Below are 22038 nucleotides of genomic sequence, written 5' to 3' on the forward strand. Positions count from 1 at the left end.
AATGGAGAGATCCAATATTTGCTTACTTCCTAGATGAAGTAAGAACTTCATGACCTTTTGATGACACTGTATATTCCCCCATTAAGGAATGTGATGACTAAGTGATGAAGTGATTACTAAGCTCTCAGTTTACCGTGACTTGAAAAAAAACTACTGTCCTGAAAAACAACCCATCAGTCCAAAAAGACCTTAAGTATAAAGGTCTCTAAAATCTTTGATCAAATGGTAAGGGCCTCCCCTGGTGGAGCAGCGGTTGAGCGCTGGGCTGCGAAGCTGCCTGCAGCCTCTGCAGTGCCGGTTCGATCCCTGGCCACTGGCGAGGGTCCCACATGGTGCACAGACCTCTCCTGCCGCCCGCTGCTCCCGTCAGCAGTGTATTTCGTCAGTCTCCCAGTTCTGTTCCCCGCTCTGGCTCTGGTGAATTCTCTCACCCTCTCATGCTTCTGACTGTACCCAGTGCTTTTATAAATAAATAAATAAATCTTTAAAAAAAAAAAAAAAAAAACCTAACTGGTAAAAGCTGGTTTGGCTTATTTACTGCAACCACGAAGCCACTTAGACTTTTGAGATCTAAATACAAGAGATGTGGGTGCAGTGATTTAGAGGGCTACATTGAGGGTAGAGATCTTATCTCAAATATTCTGCTCTACAATCTTCTATTTGATTTGAAAAAAAAAAAAAAAAAAAAAAGGCCACAAACGCTTCTGCAAAGGCTGAGATGATAAAGTTGTTGCGGATGAAAACAGAGAACTATACCGGACCTTTACAGTAAATATACCAATGTTCTTTCCAAACATTATTAAAAATTACTAGTGGGAGGGCCTCCTCGGTGGCGCAGCGGTTGAGCACTGGGTTGCGAAGCTGCCCGCAGCCTCTGCAGCGCCGGTTCGATCCCCGGCTGCTCCCCGGCCACCGGAGGAGGGTCCCACGTGGCGCGCAGACCTCTCCTGCCGCCTGCTGCTCCCCTCAGCAGTGTACTTCGGTCCTTCTGCCTGCTCTGCTCCCCACTCTGGCTCTGGTGAATTCTCTCACCCTCCCACACTTCTGACTGTACCCAGTGCATGTATAAACAAAACAAACAAATAAATAAATAAATAAAGCATGCCTCTATTAAAAAAAAAAAAAAATTACTAGTGGGGCCTCCCCTGGTGGCGCAGCGGTTGAGCGCTGGCAGCCTCTGCAGCACTGGTTTGTTCTCTGGCCACTGGCAAGGGTCCCACAAAAAAATAAATAAATAAATAAATAAATAAATAAATAAAAATGACTAGTGTAGGGCCTCCTGATGGCCCTAAGGGTTAAGACTCAGCACTATCAAGCTATCACCAACCACTGCAGCACAAGTTCGATCCCAGGCCAGAGAGCTGACCCACATGGCGCAGCACACCTCTCCAGTCTCATCCACTGCTCCCTTCAGCAGTGTATTTTGGTGGATCCGCCTGTTCTGCTCCTCACCCTGTCTCTGGTGAATCCTCTCACCACCACTTCCCATCTCTGGCCTACACCCTGGTTCTTGTGTGCATAAATAAATAAAAATAAATCTTTAAAAAAAATTATTAATGCAGAAAAACCTGTTAACATTATTGCACGCACGCAAGCTTCTTACATAAAAATGCATTTAATAATCCTCATGTTGTTTTTAAAATACATACTTGAAGTATACTATATTGCAGGATGTCATATTTGTGGCAAATAAGGTAATCTAAGCTTGGGAAACATGGAATTAAATAAACTTCTAGAGATTTTGTTATTACAAAAAAATTCTCATTGGTTTTGAAAACTTCCTGCTTATTGCTCAGTTCTTCTGCTTGTACTTTCATATCTTATGAAGAACTTTAGTCCCAGCTTCTCAGTGGGTCAGTTATCTTTGGTCAGCTTGGTGATAAAATAGTGTCCAAGTGTATGAAGTTTATAAATATCCAACCAAGTTAAAATTCCTGGCTCCTTCAGTGCTCTAACAGTTCTAAACTAAGTGTTGCAAGTAAAGCAAAAAATCCATGAGCTATACAGGAGGCCACTGAGGTAGGGTCCATGCTCACCTTGACTAAGGCAGAATGCAGGTACATGTTGTGTGGCATAATGACAGCTCCCACAATGCCCACAGCCTGCTCGACCTGTGGGGTGCGGCAGCCTGAACAGGACGGCAGGAACATGCCCTTGAGTACCTCGCTCTGGTTGGGTTTCACTGTAACATACTATATACCAATATAACATCTATTAGTCTTTACAGGAATATGAGACCAAGAGAAAAACACAGTATTAGGAAACATTCGACATCCTTTACTACTTACCATAATCTTCACCAACAACTAGGACAATGAGGATTACAGAATCATCAAAAAACCAAGTGACAAAGAGGCTAGTTGCCAAAAGTCAGACTTCAGGAATGGGGTATCATTTTTTTATTTAAAAAATCATATTTTTAGGTATACAATATACAATCTATAGAATGTGATTAAAACTCTAAAGAAACTTAATGGTTATTAAAGGCCTTATTGATAATAACTTTACAATAATATCTGTGAGACAGACCCAGCAATATAGCCAATTCCTGATTTTCTAAATCTATTAAACCATGTTTATCTAAAATCACTTGTTTGCCCTTATATACTGAGACCCTTATAAACACTTCCCATAAATACTTCTCCTGGCTTAGCATTCACTGAGTTGCATAATTGCTCATAAATTAGGTATATTTTTCAAAGTTCAGTTTGCCAATAAGCAGAAATCAGTGTATTAACAACCAGACATAGGAAGGTGCTATTACTATGTAAAGTAGTGTTGATTCCTACGTTTGTCTGCACTGGGACACAAATCGAGAAGCATCCACTATATTCCCTATAGCTCACCAAAACTGTTGTAAAACAGAGAAAGTTTAAGTTACAGTTAGTTAAATCAGGATAACCAAAACCAGGATCTCTGTAAGTTAACAGCTAAGAATGACCCTAGTGCCCTCTGCATAAGCTTCTCCCTGTATAAGACTCCCACAGGTTATTCTGTGATTGGGATGGCCTACTTAGAACCAGGCAGTCTAGTCTGGAAAGTCCTAGAAAAATCCAAGCATTTTTTGACCTACCTGTTTGCTATAGATCATATTCCTTCAAAATTGGCCCAGGGTTGAGTGGCTTTTGTTAATATGTGTCATACACTAAAACCACCTCAGTATTATACTGTCATTTATTATAAAAGGAACAAAGTATTTTTTGTTTTAAAAAGCTAATGAACAATAAATAAATAAATAAAAAGCTAATGAATAGCCTGTAACACTTGCCTCATATCCAAATGTGAGGGCCATAATAGTGATGAGAAAGCCAAAAAACGCTTCTAACTTCCGCAAGCCTAAAGAATTTGAAAAGGCAGCAGTGAGCACACACAGGCAGACTTCTCTAGTCACATGGTGGCACATTCCTCCCTACAGCACACTCATTCCCACTCTCCTTACCATATTTGTCCAAAAAGAGAAACACAAACGTATCTGCAATGGTGATGAGAACTCCACCCCACAGAGGAATCCTAGGTCAGAGATAAAAATTGGAGAGTTAAGGAAAAGACAGGAAACAATGAGAATATTACTTGAATTAAATGTTGAAAATTGAAAATTATTTTTCATTTTTATGTTGACTTTGAAGTCTAGCAAACATTGATTCATTTTTGATGAAACCCTCCTCACCTTCCTACAGACAGGAGATTGATGGCGATGGCTGAGCCAATGACTTCTTGCATATCTGAACCAATGATAGCCAACTCTACCATCAGCCATAGGATAATCCGTGGAACCTAAACACCAAGCAGCAGAAAGACATGATTCTAGTTAATCATTTCCAAGAAATCGGTGCCAAATTCACATTTTGGCACTAACCATAAAGAATCCTTTATAAGCCTGTAGGCTAGACACAAAGTACCAGAACTTGGCACTACATGGCCTATCACTGCACTGTGGCCGGCTGGAGCAGGCAGAGGTAACATGTAACAGAGACTATGAGTCAAGGCCAAGGAAGCAGCTGATCCTCATTTCTTTGCTCATTCCTTTTACTCAAAAGAGGAATGGAATTTTTCTATCCACTGATTTCCTACCTAAAGACAATCCTAAAGTTTTAGGGGAAAATGAGAATCCTAATGTGGTGAAAATACTGTTTAGAAGAGAATAGAAAATGACCGAAGAAAACCTCTATCCTAACCATCGCTGACGAGTCAAACAAATGTGAAAAGGAGGGGGCCATCTTAAATGAAAGAAAGGACAGATATACAAAGGGACCTTGGGTAAAGTGGTTGGAACTGAGTGGCTTATAATAAAATAGGAAATGAACCTGGTCAAACAATCCAGGTGAAAGATACATTTACTTAATGCTGGCTCACCAAGGCCAGGGAAAAAAAGGACCTTAATTTATCAACTAATCAATAGCTGTGTAGCAAAAAGCAACTATCAAGAGTCACGAAGAAAATATATACATGTTAATTTTTAATGAAACACACCTGAAACTCATATAAATAATGCAATGTTACTTCACTTAAAAGTAACAAAAAAATAAAGAAAATCCAGGTATAAAAAAAATGAAAAAAATAAATTAATATGGAATGGGTATAGATGAGATAGAGGCTCAGGGAAAAGCAAGCAAAAACACACATGAAAAAAGAAAAGTTAGGGGCCTCCCTGATGCCGCAAGGGGTTAAGAGGCAGCACTAAGTTAACCGCAGCCGCTGCAGCCGTTTGATCTCCAGCCAGGGAGCTGACCCACATGGTGCAGCAGACCTCTCCTGCCTCCCCGCTGCTCCCCTCAGCAGTGTATTTCAGTGGATCCACCTGTTCTGCTCTCCACTCTGTCTCTAGTGAATCCTCTCACCCTCCACACTTCTGGCCTGTATCCCAGTTCTTGTATGCATAAATAAACAAATATTTTTTTTTAAAAAAGAAAAAGTTAAAAGAAATTATAAGGGTTTTAAATATAAGGGGATACTAGGTTTTTAAATATAAGGGGAAAAAAGCAGAAAAGGGCACTTTCTCACAGCCAAGAAAGGAGATTAAACATTAAAGACAACCAGAGGAAGACCAGTTATCTAAAGATTAGGCTAGGCTCAAGGGAATCTTCCAGATACAGTATCGATCCTTTCCTTATATGCCTATATAAAAAGCCCCAAATGTCCAGAAGGAAGCTATAGAGGACAGTGTATCTGTCAGGGTACCCTGAAGGTCAGGGTAAATTGAATAATCATTACTTGCAAATACAAAGACACTGCCACATACAGCTTTTCCCCAAAAAGTCAAGTTAAACAGAAACATTAAACATAAAATGCAAGGAGACTGAGTAATATGAATGTATGACTAAAAGTGCTTACAGACATTATCTCTGCCCCTCCATGGGCTGGTCACTGCTAAAAATTTCTTCAAATAGATTTTTCTAAGGAAATTTTCTGAGGAAAAGTGAATCTCAAGTTAAATTTTGAAGGAGCAGAAAAACAAAACAAGGCTTGGCAGCAAAAGGGGCTATATCATTCTATTACTGGGACTCCCAGTATTCCTGGACACTGACCCCAAGTCCTGTTTCTATACAGTGAGGTCAGCACTCATGGCCAGACACACAGACTCCTGTGATGTGAGTGACAGAAACACAGGACAGTGCAATACTCACCCTGGGGTACTGGCGGTGACACACTTCAGCCAGATGCAGTCCAGTGACCACTCCCAGTCTGGCAGCAAGGCGCTGGAGCAGAAGCCCCACAACGGTGGCCAGAAGAAGAACCCAGAGCAACTGGAGAACAAAATCCCACCACAGCACTCATTAGACACCTGGCATTTTTGATCTGGTTGTTTAGTCATGTGATGGGAAACACTACATTCAGGAATCAAACGACCTGAGTTCTGATTCAGGTTTTGCACATGACCTGCCTGGTTGCTTTGTACCTTTCTGAGCAGTGGTTTCTCCCATCTGTACTTTCTCCTTGTGCAAGGAAACAACGTGGATAAAATAAAATTAAAAACCAGATGGGGAAAGCACTTTTCATGTAATGTCCCTCCCGATAAAATGCTTACTTATAGCCCCTGAAATTGATACCCAGTAGGCAGAGTAAAGGGTATGAAGAAGTACTGGGTTTGTTTAAAAGAAACCCAAGTAGGACCTTGATGTTCACCTTAAATCCAGCCACTGCTCCAGACTGCAAATCAGATTCGATGTTTCCTGGATCCAGGTAGGCAATGCTCATAAGAAAGCCTGGTCCCGTGAAAGCCCAGAGCTTACGAAAGCTGAAGCAAGAATACTAGACGAGAGGAAAAGATTAAACTGATGATCACCTCTAAACTACTAATCTCATTTGTTATTTCATCACACAGTAGTAAAAGTATCAGCTTTGCAAGGACAAAGGACGTGGGAGGCTGGATACTGAGTGTGCCCATGGATACTGTGCGCTCACTTGCATCTCATTCACTTATCAATAATCTGGTCACTTCTCTGTTCAAGTAAGAGCCTTTCCCTCATCTGCTCTTTCCACCAGCCTGTCATTTGAAAACCACAGTATTCGCATGTCTAATACTACCTAAATGGAACCACTACCAACCACTACCTAAAAGGAACAGAAGTCACCAAAAAAAGGAGTAAGAAATTCATACTTTCTCGATCAAAAAGCTATCACTGTCCAACTTGGCAACTATTTTCAAGGCCCTCATTTTACTCTTCTAATTACAAAAACTCAGTGTTCAGAGAATACATGCAAAATTAGGTCTGAAGCTGTTGCTGTTGAGTTGTCCAGTTGACTTTTCACTGACGGGTTTTTCCCTAGATAGGAATGGTTTCCTCTAACACCTATGACTAACCTCCTCCTCAGGAATGGAAATCTTCTCATCAAAATAGGTGGTGAAGGGTTCTTCTGAGTGCCTGGTGGACTGAGGAAGAGAGGAGTTACTGTAGGCAGGGTTGATGGCACCAAGACTGGCAGAATCCCCATGGTCTCCAGAAGCATCATCTAGATGAACAGATTTGAGAAGAAATAAAGATGAATAAAACATACTAACAATTCACCGTTAGTAATACTGAAATAAATCTTTCCAATACCTAAATGTACAAGACAGCTTGATTCTAACTCAACTTACTTTTAATAATTTATGTTTATATATTTAATAAATTAATTTTGAATAGGTAATACATTCACATGGTTGAGAAACTGGAAACATAAAAAAGTTCCTTCTCCCCCAGTCACCCTCTTCCCCCAGTCACTCAGCTCTAAATCAATTTTAATACTTCCTATCTTAAAAAACTCAACCATGTAAAGCACTAACTGGTTTCATTAAATGATTCATGAACTAGGTAACATCCCATTTTGTATAGTACCCAAAGGGACTATCGTACCCACAGGGACTATACAAAATGGAAGGGTTGTATACTGAAAAAGATGGCAGGACAGGGAAGTTATTTAGCAAAAGACTGTATCAGGCAAGGCCTCCCTCCTTTAGGGTAAAGTAGGGGCTTCTTAACACACAGAGTGCTGACCAGGAAATTTCATATTTTTTAATCTTAAATTATAGTTTGGGGAGACAATGAAAACTGTAAATTAGGTTACTTATTAAATATTAGTGAGGCTTAGCACAATATTTTTTTGGCTGTTGTTTCTCTTTTTTCTTTAAACACTAATCTCACAATGATTTTCCTACTTTCATACTTCTCACTTGGCAATTTTTAAGAATATTTCATTCTCTTCTAAAAAATAATGATATCTATGGCTCAAATATAATATTCCTAGACTAGCCATTTGGTAATTAAAATCCTAACTTTTTGAGAGAAAAGAACTAGTTCAGCCTAGTGAAACAACCGTTACCCCATTATGTGCTAGGACTTAGTCAATGAATCCTCCCTGGATATTACCTCCCTCAGGCATCTCAAAAAATGTGCAAGTTTGCAAAATCCTGCCACAGCTCAAGCTATAAACTAACAAGCAGGAACCCTTCACCTCCTCATGAGCTCCGGGTCACAGGAGGCTGGCATCCACATGATAGGAGGGCTTGTCTCAGACAAGCTGATTTCCCTAAGTACTACATTTTGCAGTTAATCTGAATGTAGGGAAGGGGAAGAGATAAGAGAAAAAAGGCTAGGGGCCTCCCTGGTGGCCCAGCGGTTGAGCGCTGGGTTGCAAAGCTGCCCGCAGCCTCTGCAGCACCGGTTTGATCCCCGGCCACTGGGCGAGGGTCCCACATGGCGTGCAGACCTCTCCTGCCGCCTGCTGCTCCCCTCAGCAGTTACTTTGTCAGTCTGCCTGTTATGCTCTCTGTTATGGCTCTGGTGAATTCTCTCACCCTCCCATGATTCTGACTGTACCCAGTGCCTGCATAAATAAATAAATAAATAAATATTTAAAAAAAAGAAAAAAAAAAAGAATATGCCTCTGTCTTCTACAATAAAGTGTTTTTAAGAGAAAAAAGGCTAAAACAGCAAGATACAAAACCCAATTTGATGTAGCCATCAAAGGGCTTATTGTGAGTCACAAAGCTAATCTCAGTGTTTGCAAGTAATCCTTGTAACCTTCAATTAGAAGATCAAAAACTTTCTTTCTATATGGAGCTGCCTACTTCACCCTAAGGACCCCTGAACTGATGAGAACATTTATAGAAAAGGAATAGAAATTTTAAAGGGGAAGCTGAGAATCAGGAAAGATTAGTCAAAGCACTTAAAAAACTCTAGTCCAATGCACAGTATAAGGTACTTGCCCTTTATTTTAGTACTTCACACATATGTGAAACATTAGAAGTGTCTTGAGCAGTCAAAGTACTCTGGAGGCTTATATGCTAGAGCTGTGAATAATGCAACCTTTGCAAGCATTATTGCCATAGAAATCTAACTTGTAGGTAATCTTGGCTCATCTTAGAATTAGAAATAAGATATGAGGCAGGTCTCTGAGGTTATAAATCCATTTTTACTTATAATTTAAGTGACCATATGTTAATTTCTGAATGGAACCGGTCTCCAGGATGATACTGTTGACTGGGGAAGAGAAGATGAGGATAATTTTTGTTGAAACAGACAAAAGGGAAAAAATATGGTAAGTTTCTGTTACTGACTAAATGCTGATTCCAAACAGAAGGTAAACAATGTGTCTCCCTGGTGGCGCAAGGGGTTAAGCACAGGACTGTGAAGCTAGCCACAGCCTCTGCAGCAGGAGTTCCATCCCCCGGCCAGGGAGCTACCCACATGGTGCAGAAGACCTCTCCTGTCTCCCCCACTGCTCCCCTCAGCAGTGTATTTCAGTCAGTCTGCCTGTTCTGTTCCCCCTTTGTCTCTGGTGAATCCTCTCACCTCCTGCACCTCTGGCCTGTACCCCAGTTCTTGTATGCATAAATAAATAAATCTTTAAAAAAAAAAAGAAGGTAAACAATGACAAAGAACTGTAAATTACCATCAGGCATCTTCTGTTCAGGATCCAACACCATGCTGGATACCCGAGTGTCTGAGTTCTTAGAGTAGGATTCTAGAAAGAAGAAATGGAAGAAAGGAATTAGCAAGAAAAAAAAAAAAAAAAAAAAAAAACAGCAAGTTCAGAACCAGCATTTTGTTACTGTGCACAAAGGATTGCTATGTGAAAAAATAATTCTACTACTGAATTAGATAAACTTCAAAATAATTAGTTTTAGAGTATAAAGAAGAGATGTTAGTACAAGTGAAAAAGTCTTAACCATATTTTTGCTGCAAAACTTCACAACCAAATAGAAGCAAAAGGTATTTCTGTGAAATAAGCAAACACTTTTTAATAAGCACTCAGACAGGCTGCTAGGCAAACACCCATTCTCTGCTTTTGCCTTCACAGAAACCCAAATATATAAAACCAGACTGATTCTCCCCTATTGCTTTTACCATTTTTTAATGACTATTCCTCTCTTTGATCTGTTCAAAAAAGTAACAACAGGTCCAAAATGGTGTCACCTGTGCTGACACTTAGTACCTCAACCCCTCTTGGCCAGTCTGGAATCTCCCTTTCCAGATGAGTAGAGCAATCTGCCTCACAGATGCTGCAGTTCCCCAAGGAAGGTGATCCGAACTGAAACAATTCATTCTTTTCCTTATGACAGCAGCCCCTTACCCCTGCTCTTTGTCTATAAAAGCCATTTTGTACAGTCTTCTGCTCCATGCTAGTTGCTAGGTAGAATGTTGCCCCATTCATGATTGTGTAATAAAGTCAAATCTTTTCAATTTACTGGGCTGAATTATGTTTCATTTTTAACAGGTTTAACTAACAATTTAAGCTTATTCATCCTTCAGTTTTTTGGACAGAAGGGACAATCACTTCACCAGTGTACTGGTAGTGAAGGGCCACTATTTCCCAGTCTCAAATTTTCCTGCACAGAGACTTCAGCTATGTTTCAGGCCCCATTCCTAACCTTTCAACAACTGGGAATGAAACTACTGATCATGGCCTAGCTTCTCCTGGGCTCTGAAGAAGAGCTGAGGCACGAGAAGGCTTAGACAAGATCTGCCGAATGCCAGCACTTTCTCAGTCCTGTAATAAGCGGCCTTGGGGAGGTTGGGATGAGGGTAGAAGTGGGGTATGTCCTAGATGTCCAGCATCCTGTTGGATTAAGTTTAACTATGGAGAAGAAGAGATATTAGCAAACCCATTTGGTCACAGATCTCTGGCATATTCACCAGTGAGCGCCCCACCAATAAGGCTGACTTTTGAAAAACTTCCCATCACACAATGAAGGAATCTCAGTTGGTTCCAAGTTCAGAAGAGGAAAGACAAGATAACATTTATCAGTTGTGCTTATTTTGTAGCACAGTAATTAAGTCTCCATGAAAACTTATAAAGACATATGAAAGTGTTACAAGGCAGGGAAAAGGGCGCCATCTTTGATCTGGCCACACAGTCCCATGAACTACCATCTTTGGAGTAAAACTGCTACACAGAACAATTTCACAAAATCAAACCTCTGAGCACGTGGCTATACACAGACACACACAGCATTTTCACAAAGCCCAAACCAGTTTGTTTGTTTTTTTAACAGCAAATTTATACATATCTGAAACACATTAGAGAAACAAAATCACATTTGTGCTTATGGTAGCCAGTGACATGGGGAAGTCACATTTCCCCACAGGGCTAACCACAGATGGTTCTGCCCCATCTGGGTCACCAAATCTGTTACAAGGCAGGGAGAGGGTCACTCCAGAACCCCCAAACCTGCCTGCTCTAAATAGGTTCTGCCATCCACCGCATCAAGACAAAACATGTAAGACGTTTAATGGCAAGGAACTTTAATACAATTACTGTGCAATACAGACAAGACAATGAATAGTTTCCAAATCTTGCACTCAAAGTTACCATCCCCTTGTGGGTAAAAGTCCACCCAAACAGGATTGGCCCAAAGCAAGGCTCAGAAGCCTGCCACAGGTCTAAAGCACCTTCCAGCAGGGACCCAATGAAAAGGTCAGAAACAGACAAGTCTGGGAGGAAAAGAGCAAAATCAAAATCAAGATAAAAGCTGCCATTGCTAACGTCCCCACGGGTCTCTCACCCACATCTATTTTAACCAGTCCAGGACAAGAAGCAAGAGCAGCTTCTTCACATGTCTCTCTGCTGCTAGTGCCTCCTCCAGGTCTCCTAGCTCTGCATCCTGCTTCCTTCCTTCTCCAGTCTCCTCTCCAGCTTCTTCTCCCCACTCCCACACAGCTCCACCCTCCCTTGGGTGGAGCAGGGAACCTGGAACCTCCCCTTTTCCTGGGGACCACCCCCTTACAGGAGCAGTTAATATTAAAACAGTTTTGCTCTCCAGTAAAGTACCACCAGGTCTTTTCAATCATTTAATTACATTATAGAAAATATCAAGTTGAGATAAAAGCAACCAAATCAACATAGTAATACTGTGGTAATTAAGATTAATATTGCTTTGTTATTCTAGCTCACCACCAGTCACCAAGTATCACCTTCTCTTAAATCCAGTAAGTCTCCAATCAAAAAGCAATCAACAACAGAAAAAGTGGTACTTATGATTAAATGTAATATGGGTATATTATCCCATTTCTTTTCAAAAGTAGCAAGACTGTTATACAATAAAAAAATACTAATAAAGTTACCTTTTCTATACAAAATTTAAAAAGTCTACCTATCCTTTACCCAGCTATTTCACTTCTTAGGATACATCCTAAAGAAACCCACATACAGGTATGTGCAAGGATATTTCTCACAGCATCATTTGTAATATCAAAAGGCTAGAAACAACCTAAGCATTAATAGGGGCATGGTACTGGTTAAATAGTTTATTCATAGGATGGAACACCATGCAGTTATTATAAATAATGCAGATCTTCATGTATTTGTAGGAGATTCTCAAAGATATGTTGTCAAATACAGTATGTTACCATATATGTAGCAAGAAAAAAAAATACACACCTATACAGACTATCTCCCAAAGAACACCCCCAAAACTGGTAACGTCCCTAAGAGTGGCAGGAGCACAAATGAGGTCAGGTGAAAGGAAAACTTCTCACAGAATATACACGGTATACTGTTTGCACTTAAACAAAAAAAATTACCATGTACCTGTATAACTTATTTTTTACATAAAGGTGATATGGATTCTCTCAGTTTCTCAGCCAATACTTCAGGGATGTTCAGTTGAACTCTCTCCATAGTTTCTGTAATGAATAATCAGAGATCTGCAGCTGTCCAGTTGGCAGGCACTTACTGCCTGAAGCTTAACTTAATACTATTTTGTCTTAGTGCCCAGATAGCCAAGCTCTGAAGCTACGATTTGCGAGCTCCACCTGAATGCAAAGAATCAAATAAGATCCCCTCAGAGAAGTGTTTTCCTGACTTCCTAATTGGGTTAAATGGCGCTCTTCTCCAAAGCACCTGCTTCTTGCCATGATCAGTCTTCTTTATGTTATTTTGAAATGATTTATTCCTTGACATTCCTTGATACTATTTTACAACCCTTCTGTAAGTTTAAGTATCTCCCCAAATACATAGCAGCTATAATAAATTCTGAACATCTAATTAACAATAATCATGTTATTCTCTTAACATTTATTAAGAACTCTGGAAGAACAACTAGGCTAATCCAAACTTATAAAAAAAAATTCCCCCAAGAAAGTCTGAAATACTGCATTTTACAACACATACAAGTTGAAACATTGTCCCCCTAGGGTTAAAAAAAGGGTTTGAGATAAATTTTTTTTATTAAATTCCCCCTGTAGAGAGCAAAGGCATTCAAAACAACCATTTCACTGATTTTTACAGATGTGTTCGACGTTGCAAAGTTCTCCCTAAAATTAATCAGAAGGTTGAGAGGAATGTTTTTTCAACAGTCCTTTAATTCTTGCCTCCCCATCTCCTCCCCTTCCCCAGCCCCATCTCAGTGAAGTCAAAGACAGCATTATGTAAGAGAACTTTCATAGGGGCAACCAGAAGAGCATTTGCAAGGAAGCCACTGATAAAATAAATGTGAAAAGGAAACATTTAAACTTGACTAGCAAAGTCATTTCTTTTCCCTATTGACCCTCTATGTTTGATGCCAGTGAAATGCTGGTGACAAAGTGCTGGTGACGCCCCATTGGGAGAGAGGGGAGAGAAAGAACTTAGCTACACAGATGAAGGCTTGAAAAAACAACATCCAAGTAACTAGAGTGTAACAAGGAGTTGGGATTTAAAAATTCTATTTGTTTTGAAGAAAACCTAAAGGTTTCCAGATTAGCTTAAAATTTCCTTTTCCCTAAAGGTCTACTTTCAGGCTAAAGTACTGGATATTCCTAAGACCATTACTATTAATGCAAAGTCTATGTTGTATAAGATGTTTGTGAAAGTGAGCTCCTGCCCTTGGAAGTTTGGGAATCAACAAAATTCTCTAAAATATTCAAGTGGTTTAAACAGAGCTAACTGCTTATAGAACCTTGTGTGTGTGTGTGTGTTTTAATTTAAATTTTATTTTTATATTCCCCATACAATTGCAACCCCCTTATTTTGACCCCAAGCCCTCCTTTCCCCCCCCCCCCCCCGCCATAGAATGTCTCTGGTTCATAGTTGTTTGTCGATTTTGATATTTTCTTTCTTATAGTTATTCATTTTCCTGGTCCCTTATTTAAGTTTTCTAGATTCCTGCTATGAGGAGACCACCTGGTATTTTTCTTTTTCTTTCTAGCTTGTTTCGCTGAGCATGATCCCTTCCAGCTCCATCCATGTTGCTGCAAATTGCATGTGTTTATCTTTTTTGAATGCTGAGTAATATTCCCTGGTGTATATGTACCACATCTTCTTGATCCAGTCATCTATTTTTGGGCATTTGGGTTGTTTCCAAAGCTTAGCTATTGTAAACAGTGCTGCTATAAACATAGGGGTGCAGGTGCTCTTTGGAATTGATGTTAGAACCCTGTGTGTTTTAATAAGGAAAATGACTAACCACTTTTTAAAAAATGAAAGATTATTACTTCCTCTGTTTTTCCTTTCCAAGTCAGTGAAGAAACACCATTTTCAGTGTCTTTCCATAGAGGATATCCGTCTAATTAGTTCTAAAACTCAATCTTCCCCTATTGGGAGTGAGGGGAGAGAAAGAACTTTGAGAATCCATGTGAATTTCTGTATTATTCTTGACGATGTGGAGTTTGGAATTAATTTTTAAATTAATTTGGATAAATGTATACTATTTTTCCCTTGTGGAAATAAATTTGACATAACACAGTAAAAAAGGCAGATTGAAGACTGATTACATCTACTTCCGAAAGGTAGAATGTACGTTTAGTGGTGAACTTAAAGTAGTCATGTTGACGTTTAATGACACACACCTGAAACTTACTTATGTTATAATTCTGCTACTTCAATAACAAAATTAAAATTTTTAAAGAGGGCCTCCCTGGTGGCGCAGTGGTTGAGCGATCCGCGGCTGCTCCCCGCCACCGCCACCAGAGGAGGGTCCCACATGGCGCGCAGACCTCTCCTGCCACCCGCCGCTCCCCCCAGCAGTGTACTTTGGTCCTCTGCCTGCTCTGCTTCCTGCTCTGGCGCTGGTGAATTCTCTCACCTTCCCGGCGCTTCTGACTGTACCCAGTGCTTGTATAAATAAATAAATAAATCTTAAACAAAAAAAAAAAAATCTACTGAAGTCTCCAAAATTTAAAAAAAAAAAAAAATTTTTAAAGAGATCCCAAAACTCTAATCCTCGCTACCTAACTGGATACTAGAATGCCTTCAAGCAAAAGGAACACAAACATGCCCAGTTCATGAAGTACAAACAGTGCTGCTATTGTACGATGTGCTTAATACACACCAGGGCGTCTGGGGGTGCCAGCCAGCCTGCCTGCCTGCCTGCCTCTCTTTCTCTGGCACAGTGGCCACTAAAGCACCAACATAGACCTTTATTTGCTTTACTACCTTTGCATGTAACAATAATCTCAAAATTGGAGACACTCTGCTTAATCTACCAGAGAACCAATTTCAACTCAGTGTCAACTGTTTGCTGCTTCTCACCAGAGCTGGACTTTTGAGAATTTATTTAATAGTTAAAAAAAAAAAAAAACAACCCTGACATTGAGACCATCTAAAGATAAAAAAGGGAAAATGTTAGCTGCAAGAAGAGGAGAGTATAGTTGATAAAGAAGCTGGCTGCTTGGGTGTCGAAAATGATAACACTTGACAGAAACATGGTCAGACTGCCCAGAAGAACTGATCTTTTAGACAAAAATACCACTCATCAACAAGAAACTTCAGTATTAGAAAGGGCTGCTACCTGCTGAAAAGAACTCTTCACTTCCTCTGCTCAGCACTCTAAGCTTAACCAGAATCCAACTGTCTTGATTACTCACAAGTCAGGGTCACAAAAGTCTTATTTGCAGTAATGGTAGCTTGCTTCGTCTTTGTTCCTCCCAACTCAGTGTGAGCTTCCTCTAATTTCCTTCAAAAGAGAAGTTGACAGCAGTCTGTTTCCCATTCAGGGGCCAAACCGGCACCCTGGCCTATCCCATCTATCATGGAACACGACTCCAAGCTCTGCAAACAACTTCAAAAATACTTTTCTGCAGAAATAAGAAAGTCATTGCTTGCCTCAGAAACAATGTTTTGCCCTCATACTTTCTTAAGCAAATGTATGGCAAATGTAAACAATGATTACCATTAGGATACATTAAATTCACTTATTCCAGTGACAGATATTGGTCCTGGGATGACACCTGGCCTTAACAATTTAAAGTACCTATTTCTCTCAGAGTTTCTTTCCTTAAAGCAAAGAAAAAAAATAGAGAGCTAGGGTACAAAAGCCATAAGCTTCTCCGGCCTCATACATACTTCCTTCTGCTCTCAGGGACCTGTCAAATTTTTTAAATAATTAACTTGCAGCCTTCTCCTTTCATTACCTAAGAATTTTAGCAGACACTTGAAAATTGGTGATAAATGGGACAAAAGCAAACAAAAATAACTGGAACGACCTACTAGCAATTAGCATAGAGACTAAGGACTAGTTAAGTTAGGCCTCTTTATGTTTTTGCTGGAAACTGGTGATTAAACTAAAAAATAAGTTATTCTGACTTTAAATTAAAAGTAGAAAAGGAATTAGACAGTAAATACAGTTTTATCATTTCTTGCTATTTTATGTTCCATTATTATTTTATTAATATATAATTCATAATACGTATATGTTGCTTTATTTTACCCACGATATTCCTAATGATACTTGGAGGACTCTTCTTTGTGTTTGCAGGGGCCAAAAAATGCTAATTGTTCAGTTTATGTTTGTTAAATGATCAGAAGAATAAACGGCATTTGATGAGTGAGACAAGGTTCCACACATTCTAATTCCTTATGTTTTGTATATTCAAAGGCTATTCAAAAAGCAGATGATAAACATGACAACATGACATGCTATGACAAATATGACAACCACCTCACACACTCAACTCCTGAAAGATGTCACTCTCCTTGTCCAAGCACAAGTAGGTTTCAAAAAGACACTAACACAGTAAGCAATGTTCCTTTTGTAAATTCAAGTTTTCGCATTTTGTGATTATTTTTTATAATGTTGGCTACACAGCAGCTTACTTGGGAGACTGGAAGACAAAACAATCTTCCCTTAGATTCTTGCAGACAGTACGAACAGAACTTGAGAGGGACATTTACCCTCCCAGAAAGAGCCTTAGTCTGTCAGCAGTCATTTACAGGTGTGAGAGAAGGGAGGGAGCAAAGACCTCTTTGATTCCATAGCACTCACCCAAGCAGAAAAGGTGCTACTTTGTGGATACAAGTTTCCAACCTTGGCTTCATGGAGTCCAAAGGGAACCAAAGATGCTTAGCAGCTCTGCAGAGTAAAACAAAGGACTACTGCTCATTTCTATCAGTAGAGTAACATGAGATTTCTACCAGCCTTACCCATTCACTAACAAGAAGCGCTGCCAGGCTGCCCAGAAATTCCCGTCCAGAGTCACACAGTTATTCGGGAAACATGACAAACCAAGTCTGCTGCAATCATGCCCTTCCTGGTACTGGATTCAAAATAAACTCTGCATAGGCCAAGACTGTAAATGAAATATTATCCAGTGAAAAACTAACCAGTCTAAAAAGTTCTCAGGTTTCATTTACCAACATAGTTACCTCAGACAGACCTACTACAGTGAGTTTCCAACCTTATTTAATGACTCTCCGCTCCAAAAAAAAAAAAAAAAAAAAAATACCACAAAGCCGAAGCATGTAGTCACTTGTAATTATAACACATCCTCAAAGTTAATGACCTGGAGGGAAAATACTGGCCTAAGGGTTCACTGTAACAGGCTGATAGGATTCTGAGTAAATGTTAATTAGGTGAGAATTCTTTAGCATGGACTCTTTAAGTGAACAGAAGGCAAATGAAGGCACTAGCATAACAACAAAAACTCCTGCATGCCAAGAGCTGTTGTTAAGACTGTGTGTATTAACTCATTTAATACTCCCCAACCCCTATTTTTATTAAGCCCCTCTCTTAGTACGTGGAACTAACAGAGCAGAGAAGCTAAGCAACGTGTTCAACAGCTGACACAGCCAACTAAGCATTTGGCTTGAGATTCCGCACACGTCAAGGTAAACATACACTCCCCTGTTTTCACCCAATTCACTAAAATTATGACCAGCAAAAGCTCCCGGAAACCCATCATCCCTTGCCTGTGGCCCACGTAAATCTAGCTTTTGTTCTCTACTTTCAGAGACGTCAAACTCTTTTAACTTCGTAATACTCCTCTGAACGCAGTGGACGGTAGGTAAAATCTTCATTTTAGACACAGAAAACTCAGCTCAGGGTCATCAACTTCTCCCCTAAGGCTGCGCTTTGAAACAGTCATAATACATTATGCACATAATGCATTTTGTTGGGAAAAACAAAAGGGAAGAAGGAATCCAAAGCCGGAAATTAAAAAAAGTAAACGTAAGGGACAGCTTGCAAAGCAGGGACCCAGGTAACCGAACACTTGCAGCGCAGACACCCCACCTACCCACCAGGTGCAATAATGCCCCCCCCCCAAAAAAAACCTGCCCTTCTCCTGGGCCCTGGGAGCTACACAAACAGCCCTAAAATCCACACACCTACTGAGCGGCCTGCACTCGAGGCGCCCCCTTGACATCGGCCACACTAAACTGAATTTTTTTAACCGGTGGCATCACACACCGCGAGGGCGCCGAGGTCAAGCGCGAGAGGAGGGAAAGGAGATAGAGAGACGGTGGGGGAGGGACTAATAAAAAGCCTTATGGCCGCACCAAAAATTTGTTGTTGAAGTGAAGCTGCACAGAAAAAAAAAAAATTTTTTTTTTTTCCTCTGTTGTTGCGGGAGGCCCAGGGCGCGGAGCGGCCCCGGGAGCCTCAGATAAGAAGGGGCCCGCGGAACCTCGCCCCGGCCGGGCCGCGCTGCCACGGCGGCGGGCGGCGAGCGCACCCTGCTCTCGGGTCACGGGTCCAGGCGCGGCGGCAGGGGCGGCCCGGGGCTCGGCCATTTCTCCAGGCGGGCGGGGACGGGCCGAGGCCCCCGGGGTCTCAGGCGACCGCCCCTCACACCCGGCGCCTTCCCCGCGGCGGCCCGTCGAGTAACGCGGCTCCAGCTGGCCCGCGCGCCCGGCGCCTCGGGGCCTTCCTGCCCTCGGGGGCCCGGGGCGCCCGGCCCGGCCCAGGCACCGGCCCCCCGGGCGGCCCCCGCCAGCCGGGGGCGAGCGAGGCCGCGTGACCCCTGACCCCGCGCGCCGCTCACCTCACCGGCTCCACCGCCTGACGGGTCGTCCCCGCGCCGGCGTCTCCATGTCCCAGGAGCCGACGCCGGCAGCCAGCCCCACGCGCCCCGCGATTGGCGGGCGGACGCGGGGCCGCACGTTCCTATTGGCTGGATCCCGGGACGGGCCGGCGGCGCGAGACCTGCCGAGCGCGAGGCCCGGCCCCGCCCCCCAGGGCCGCGCAGGGGCGGGGCCGGCCGGGCGGGGAGCGCGGCCCGAGCCCGCGCGTGGGCCCCTCGCGCCTTCGGGCGGCCGCTGGGCAGGGGCGCCTCCCGCCGTGCGGAGCCGCGGCGGCGCGCGAGGCGCTGGCAGTAGCCGCGGCCTCGTGGAGACGGGGCTCCGCGCGGCCCAGCTCCGTCCTAGAAAGTGCAGCCGGCCCCCCGCCCCGCCGGGGGCACCCGCCGGGAGGAGCCGCGGGCAGCCAGGCGGCCGGCCGGGCCTCCCCAGATGCCTCCCCCCGAGCCTCGGCCGCGGGGGGTCCCTGCGCCCTCCCTGCAGCCGCTTCTCTCGCCCGCGCCTCGGTCTCCACCGACCCTCCGTGCCCCCGGCCCCAGCCTCCGCCCGCAGAGGCCCCAGGCCGGCGGTGCCTCAGAGGGGAGAAAATAAGAGATCTGACGACCCGCCCTCATCGTCTACAGAGCTCCGAGGCGATCCTGCAGCCTCTGCGCCGACAGCAAAGATAACCAGGCTGGCCTGAGCAAGCCGCTGACCTAGAGGGAACAGGCATAACCCCCTCCACCTTCTTTCTTGGTGTAAAAACTGCTGGGGGGAAATTTTATTAATCGGTTTCTAAAAAGTACAAGAAGGGGCCTCCCTGGTGGCACAAGGGGTTAAGCACCGCACTACGAAGCTATCCGCAGCTTCTGCAGCACGGGTTCGATCCCCGGCCGGCCAGGGAGCAACCCACAGGGCGCAGCAGACCTCTCCTGTCTCGCCCGCTGCTCCCCTCAGCAGTGGATTTCTATCGTCTGCCTGTTCTGTTCCCTGCTCTGTCTCTGGTGAATCCTCTCACCCCCGCACCTCTGACCTGTACCCCAGTCCTTGTATAAACAAATAAATCTTTAAAAAAAAAAAAAAGTACAAGAAGGGAGGGAAAATAGAGTGAAGCGCACAAAGAGATATCCCCAGTTGACAGTAAAGTAAAAACACGCAGGACTTCCCCGCCCCCCTCCCCCAAACTGGGTGAACTAGTGATCTGTACTGGCAGGTTTCCATAAGGAATTTCTTCTGGAGAGAAAAGAAAATGAACAAGTTAGTTCTGAGACGCTGCAACACATCTGGGGAGCTTCCGAGGGGCTTCATGAAGTTCCTCCAGGCCAGAAGCTTCGCTTGGGCAACTTGTGCTGCAACAGAATAAAGCGGGGAGAGACGTTCTTGGCGCCCGTACGGGGCTGCTCGGCGGGGCAGCTTTCCTGGGCGGTCGCGCCTCACTGGCTACTTACTCAGCTCACAGTGCGGAGCTGCCTCGGTCTTAGGCTGCTTCTGCTTCATTGTGCAGATGGGTTTGACTTTCCCGGTGAGGGCTCCGGCTGCTTTATAAGCCGCAAGCGCGCCTCCCTTGGTCAGATAAGCGCACCCGGGGCTTCTCTGGGCGATAGCAGACGTGGGACCCGCGGATTTTCAAGAAACACACCACACCCTTCGAAGCATAATCAGATTTCATCTTTGACCCAACATGAAAAGGGACGCATTAGACCTGCCACTCCTGTATATTAATGAACAGTTAACTGAGCTTAAAAACTTTTCTTCTAAGGTTTCATATCTGTTCCACTTGGCCGGCGCAGGAGGCAGGCCTTTGAGTAACCCGGGAGGAAAGGGGTGGAGTGAAAGAAATTACTTTCCTTCAGCGGGCCAGCCCCTTGGAATGAAGCTGGTTAGGGCACCTGTAACAGGGGTGTATTGCATTAGGACTCTGCTCCTCTGAGACGTGAGCTGAAACCAATTAACCTCAAGCCCGACAGTCCACAACTATTTTCCCCATAGGTACGTGCAGCACTGGTGCAATTAGGAGGAGTCTGAGTCTGGGTGAAAATGCTGCCTGGTCTCTTTCTTAAGATCTGAAGGATCCGCTGGCATTGGGACAATCAGTGACCCACAGTGGATGAAGCCAGAAAGGCCAGGTTTCAGTGCCTGATGGAAAGATAAGGAAAAAATGAGGCTGCAAAAAAAATAAACCCAGGGCAAGCCCAGAATTTCTCAATCTGGGAGGAGAGGAACTGAAAGAATGGGGAAATTGCTTCTGGCATAAAATCTTACTGGACCAGCTGGAAGCACAGCTGGAAAGGAGAGGTGTTAGGGTGGGGTGAGAACTGGGTGGGATACAGGAGGGAAGAAGTAGCTGCTTTCAGTAAGTATTCTGATAGTTTTAAAGAAAATCTCCTAGCACCATAATCATGTGTGCAAATAGGTGTGATAGAAATAAATATCTTAAGAATGGAAAAGAAAATAAGAGTAATCAATTCATATCAGTCAAGGCAGGCTTCCAGCAAGTGGCTTGGTTCCTATGAGAAACAGCCATAGAATAAGGGAGGAACTATTGGATCTTCTACTCTAGACCCCAGATGACAATTTCTTTATTCTAATGCATCCTCAAAAGTGACCACCAAAAGTCCTATCATTTTACTGGCTCTGTCTTCTTGTCTTTGTTCTATCTCACATGATTTTCCTAAGGCAAAGCTACCTTGACATTGGGTTGGGCACCAATTTGTCCCCCACTCACAAGAAAATGTAAGTATGAGTAAAATCATCCATAAATTACAGGAGAAAAACATCCCAGATAAGTAGGCATTCCAAAATAGGAATGAATTTTACGAGACTCTACCCCTAGCCCCTTGCTTCCTTGATGCAGTGCTTCCTCCCAAC

The 22038-nt window shown here is 43.0% G+C and overlaps 1 protein-coding gene across 19 annotated transcripts in view; it reads right to left on the reverse strand.

Moving 5' to 3' along the window:
• SLC11A2 (solute carrier family 11 member 2) overlaps positions 1–22038 on the reverse strand; it is a 65968-nt gene that overhangs the window by 23143 nt on the left and 20787 nt on the right. For 6 of the 19 annotated variants that reach the window (XR_008552303.1, XR_008552300.1, XR_008552304.1 and 3 more), the window contains exons 1-9: positions 20619–20674; positions 9373–9444; positions 6803–6951; positions 6124–6249; positions 5625–5744; positions 3668–3774; positions 3440–3510; positions 3269–3336; positions 2037–2192 (exon numbers count right to left, since the gene is read on the reverse strand). Coding sequence is in view for 14 of the 19 variants with exons in the window: in XM_037514736.2 (XP_037370633.1) it covers positions 2037–2192; positions 3269–3336; positions 3440–3510; positions 3668–3774; positions 5625–5744; positions 6124–6249; positions 6803–6951; positions 9373–9444; positions 20619–20667 (918 nt within the window). In the remaining 5 variants the exon portion in view is untranslated. Of the gene's footprint in view, positions 1–2036; positions 2193–3268; positions 3337–3439; positions 3511–3667; positions 3775–5624; positions 5745–6123; positions 6250–6802; positions 6952–9372; positions 9445–12510; positions 12606–17161; positions 17605–18501; positions 18629–18672; positions 18776–18848; positions 18872–19157; positions 19239–20618; positions 20675–22038 lie in introns of those variants that run through there. The other 13 variants (XM_037514734.2, XM_037514740.2, XM_037514741.2 and 10 more) reach the window with 11 other exon arrangements.

This window comes from Talpa occidentalis, unplaced genomic scaffold, assembly GCF_014898055.3.
Source record: "Talpa occidentalis isolate TD23 unplaced genomic scaffold, MPIMG_talOcc4v2.1 talOcc4.16, whole genome shotgun sequence".
Classification (NCBI taxonomy): domain Eukaryota; kingdom Metazoa; phylum Chordata; class Mammalia; order Eulipotyphla; family Talpidae; genus Talpa; species Talpa occidentalis.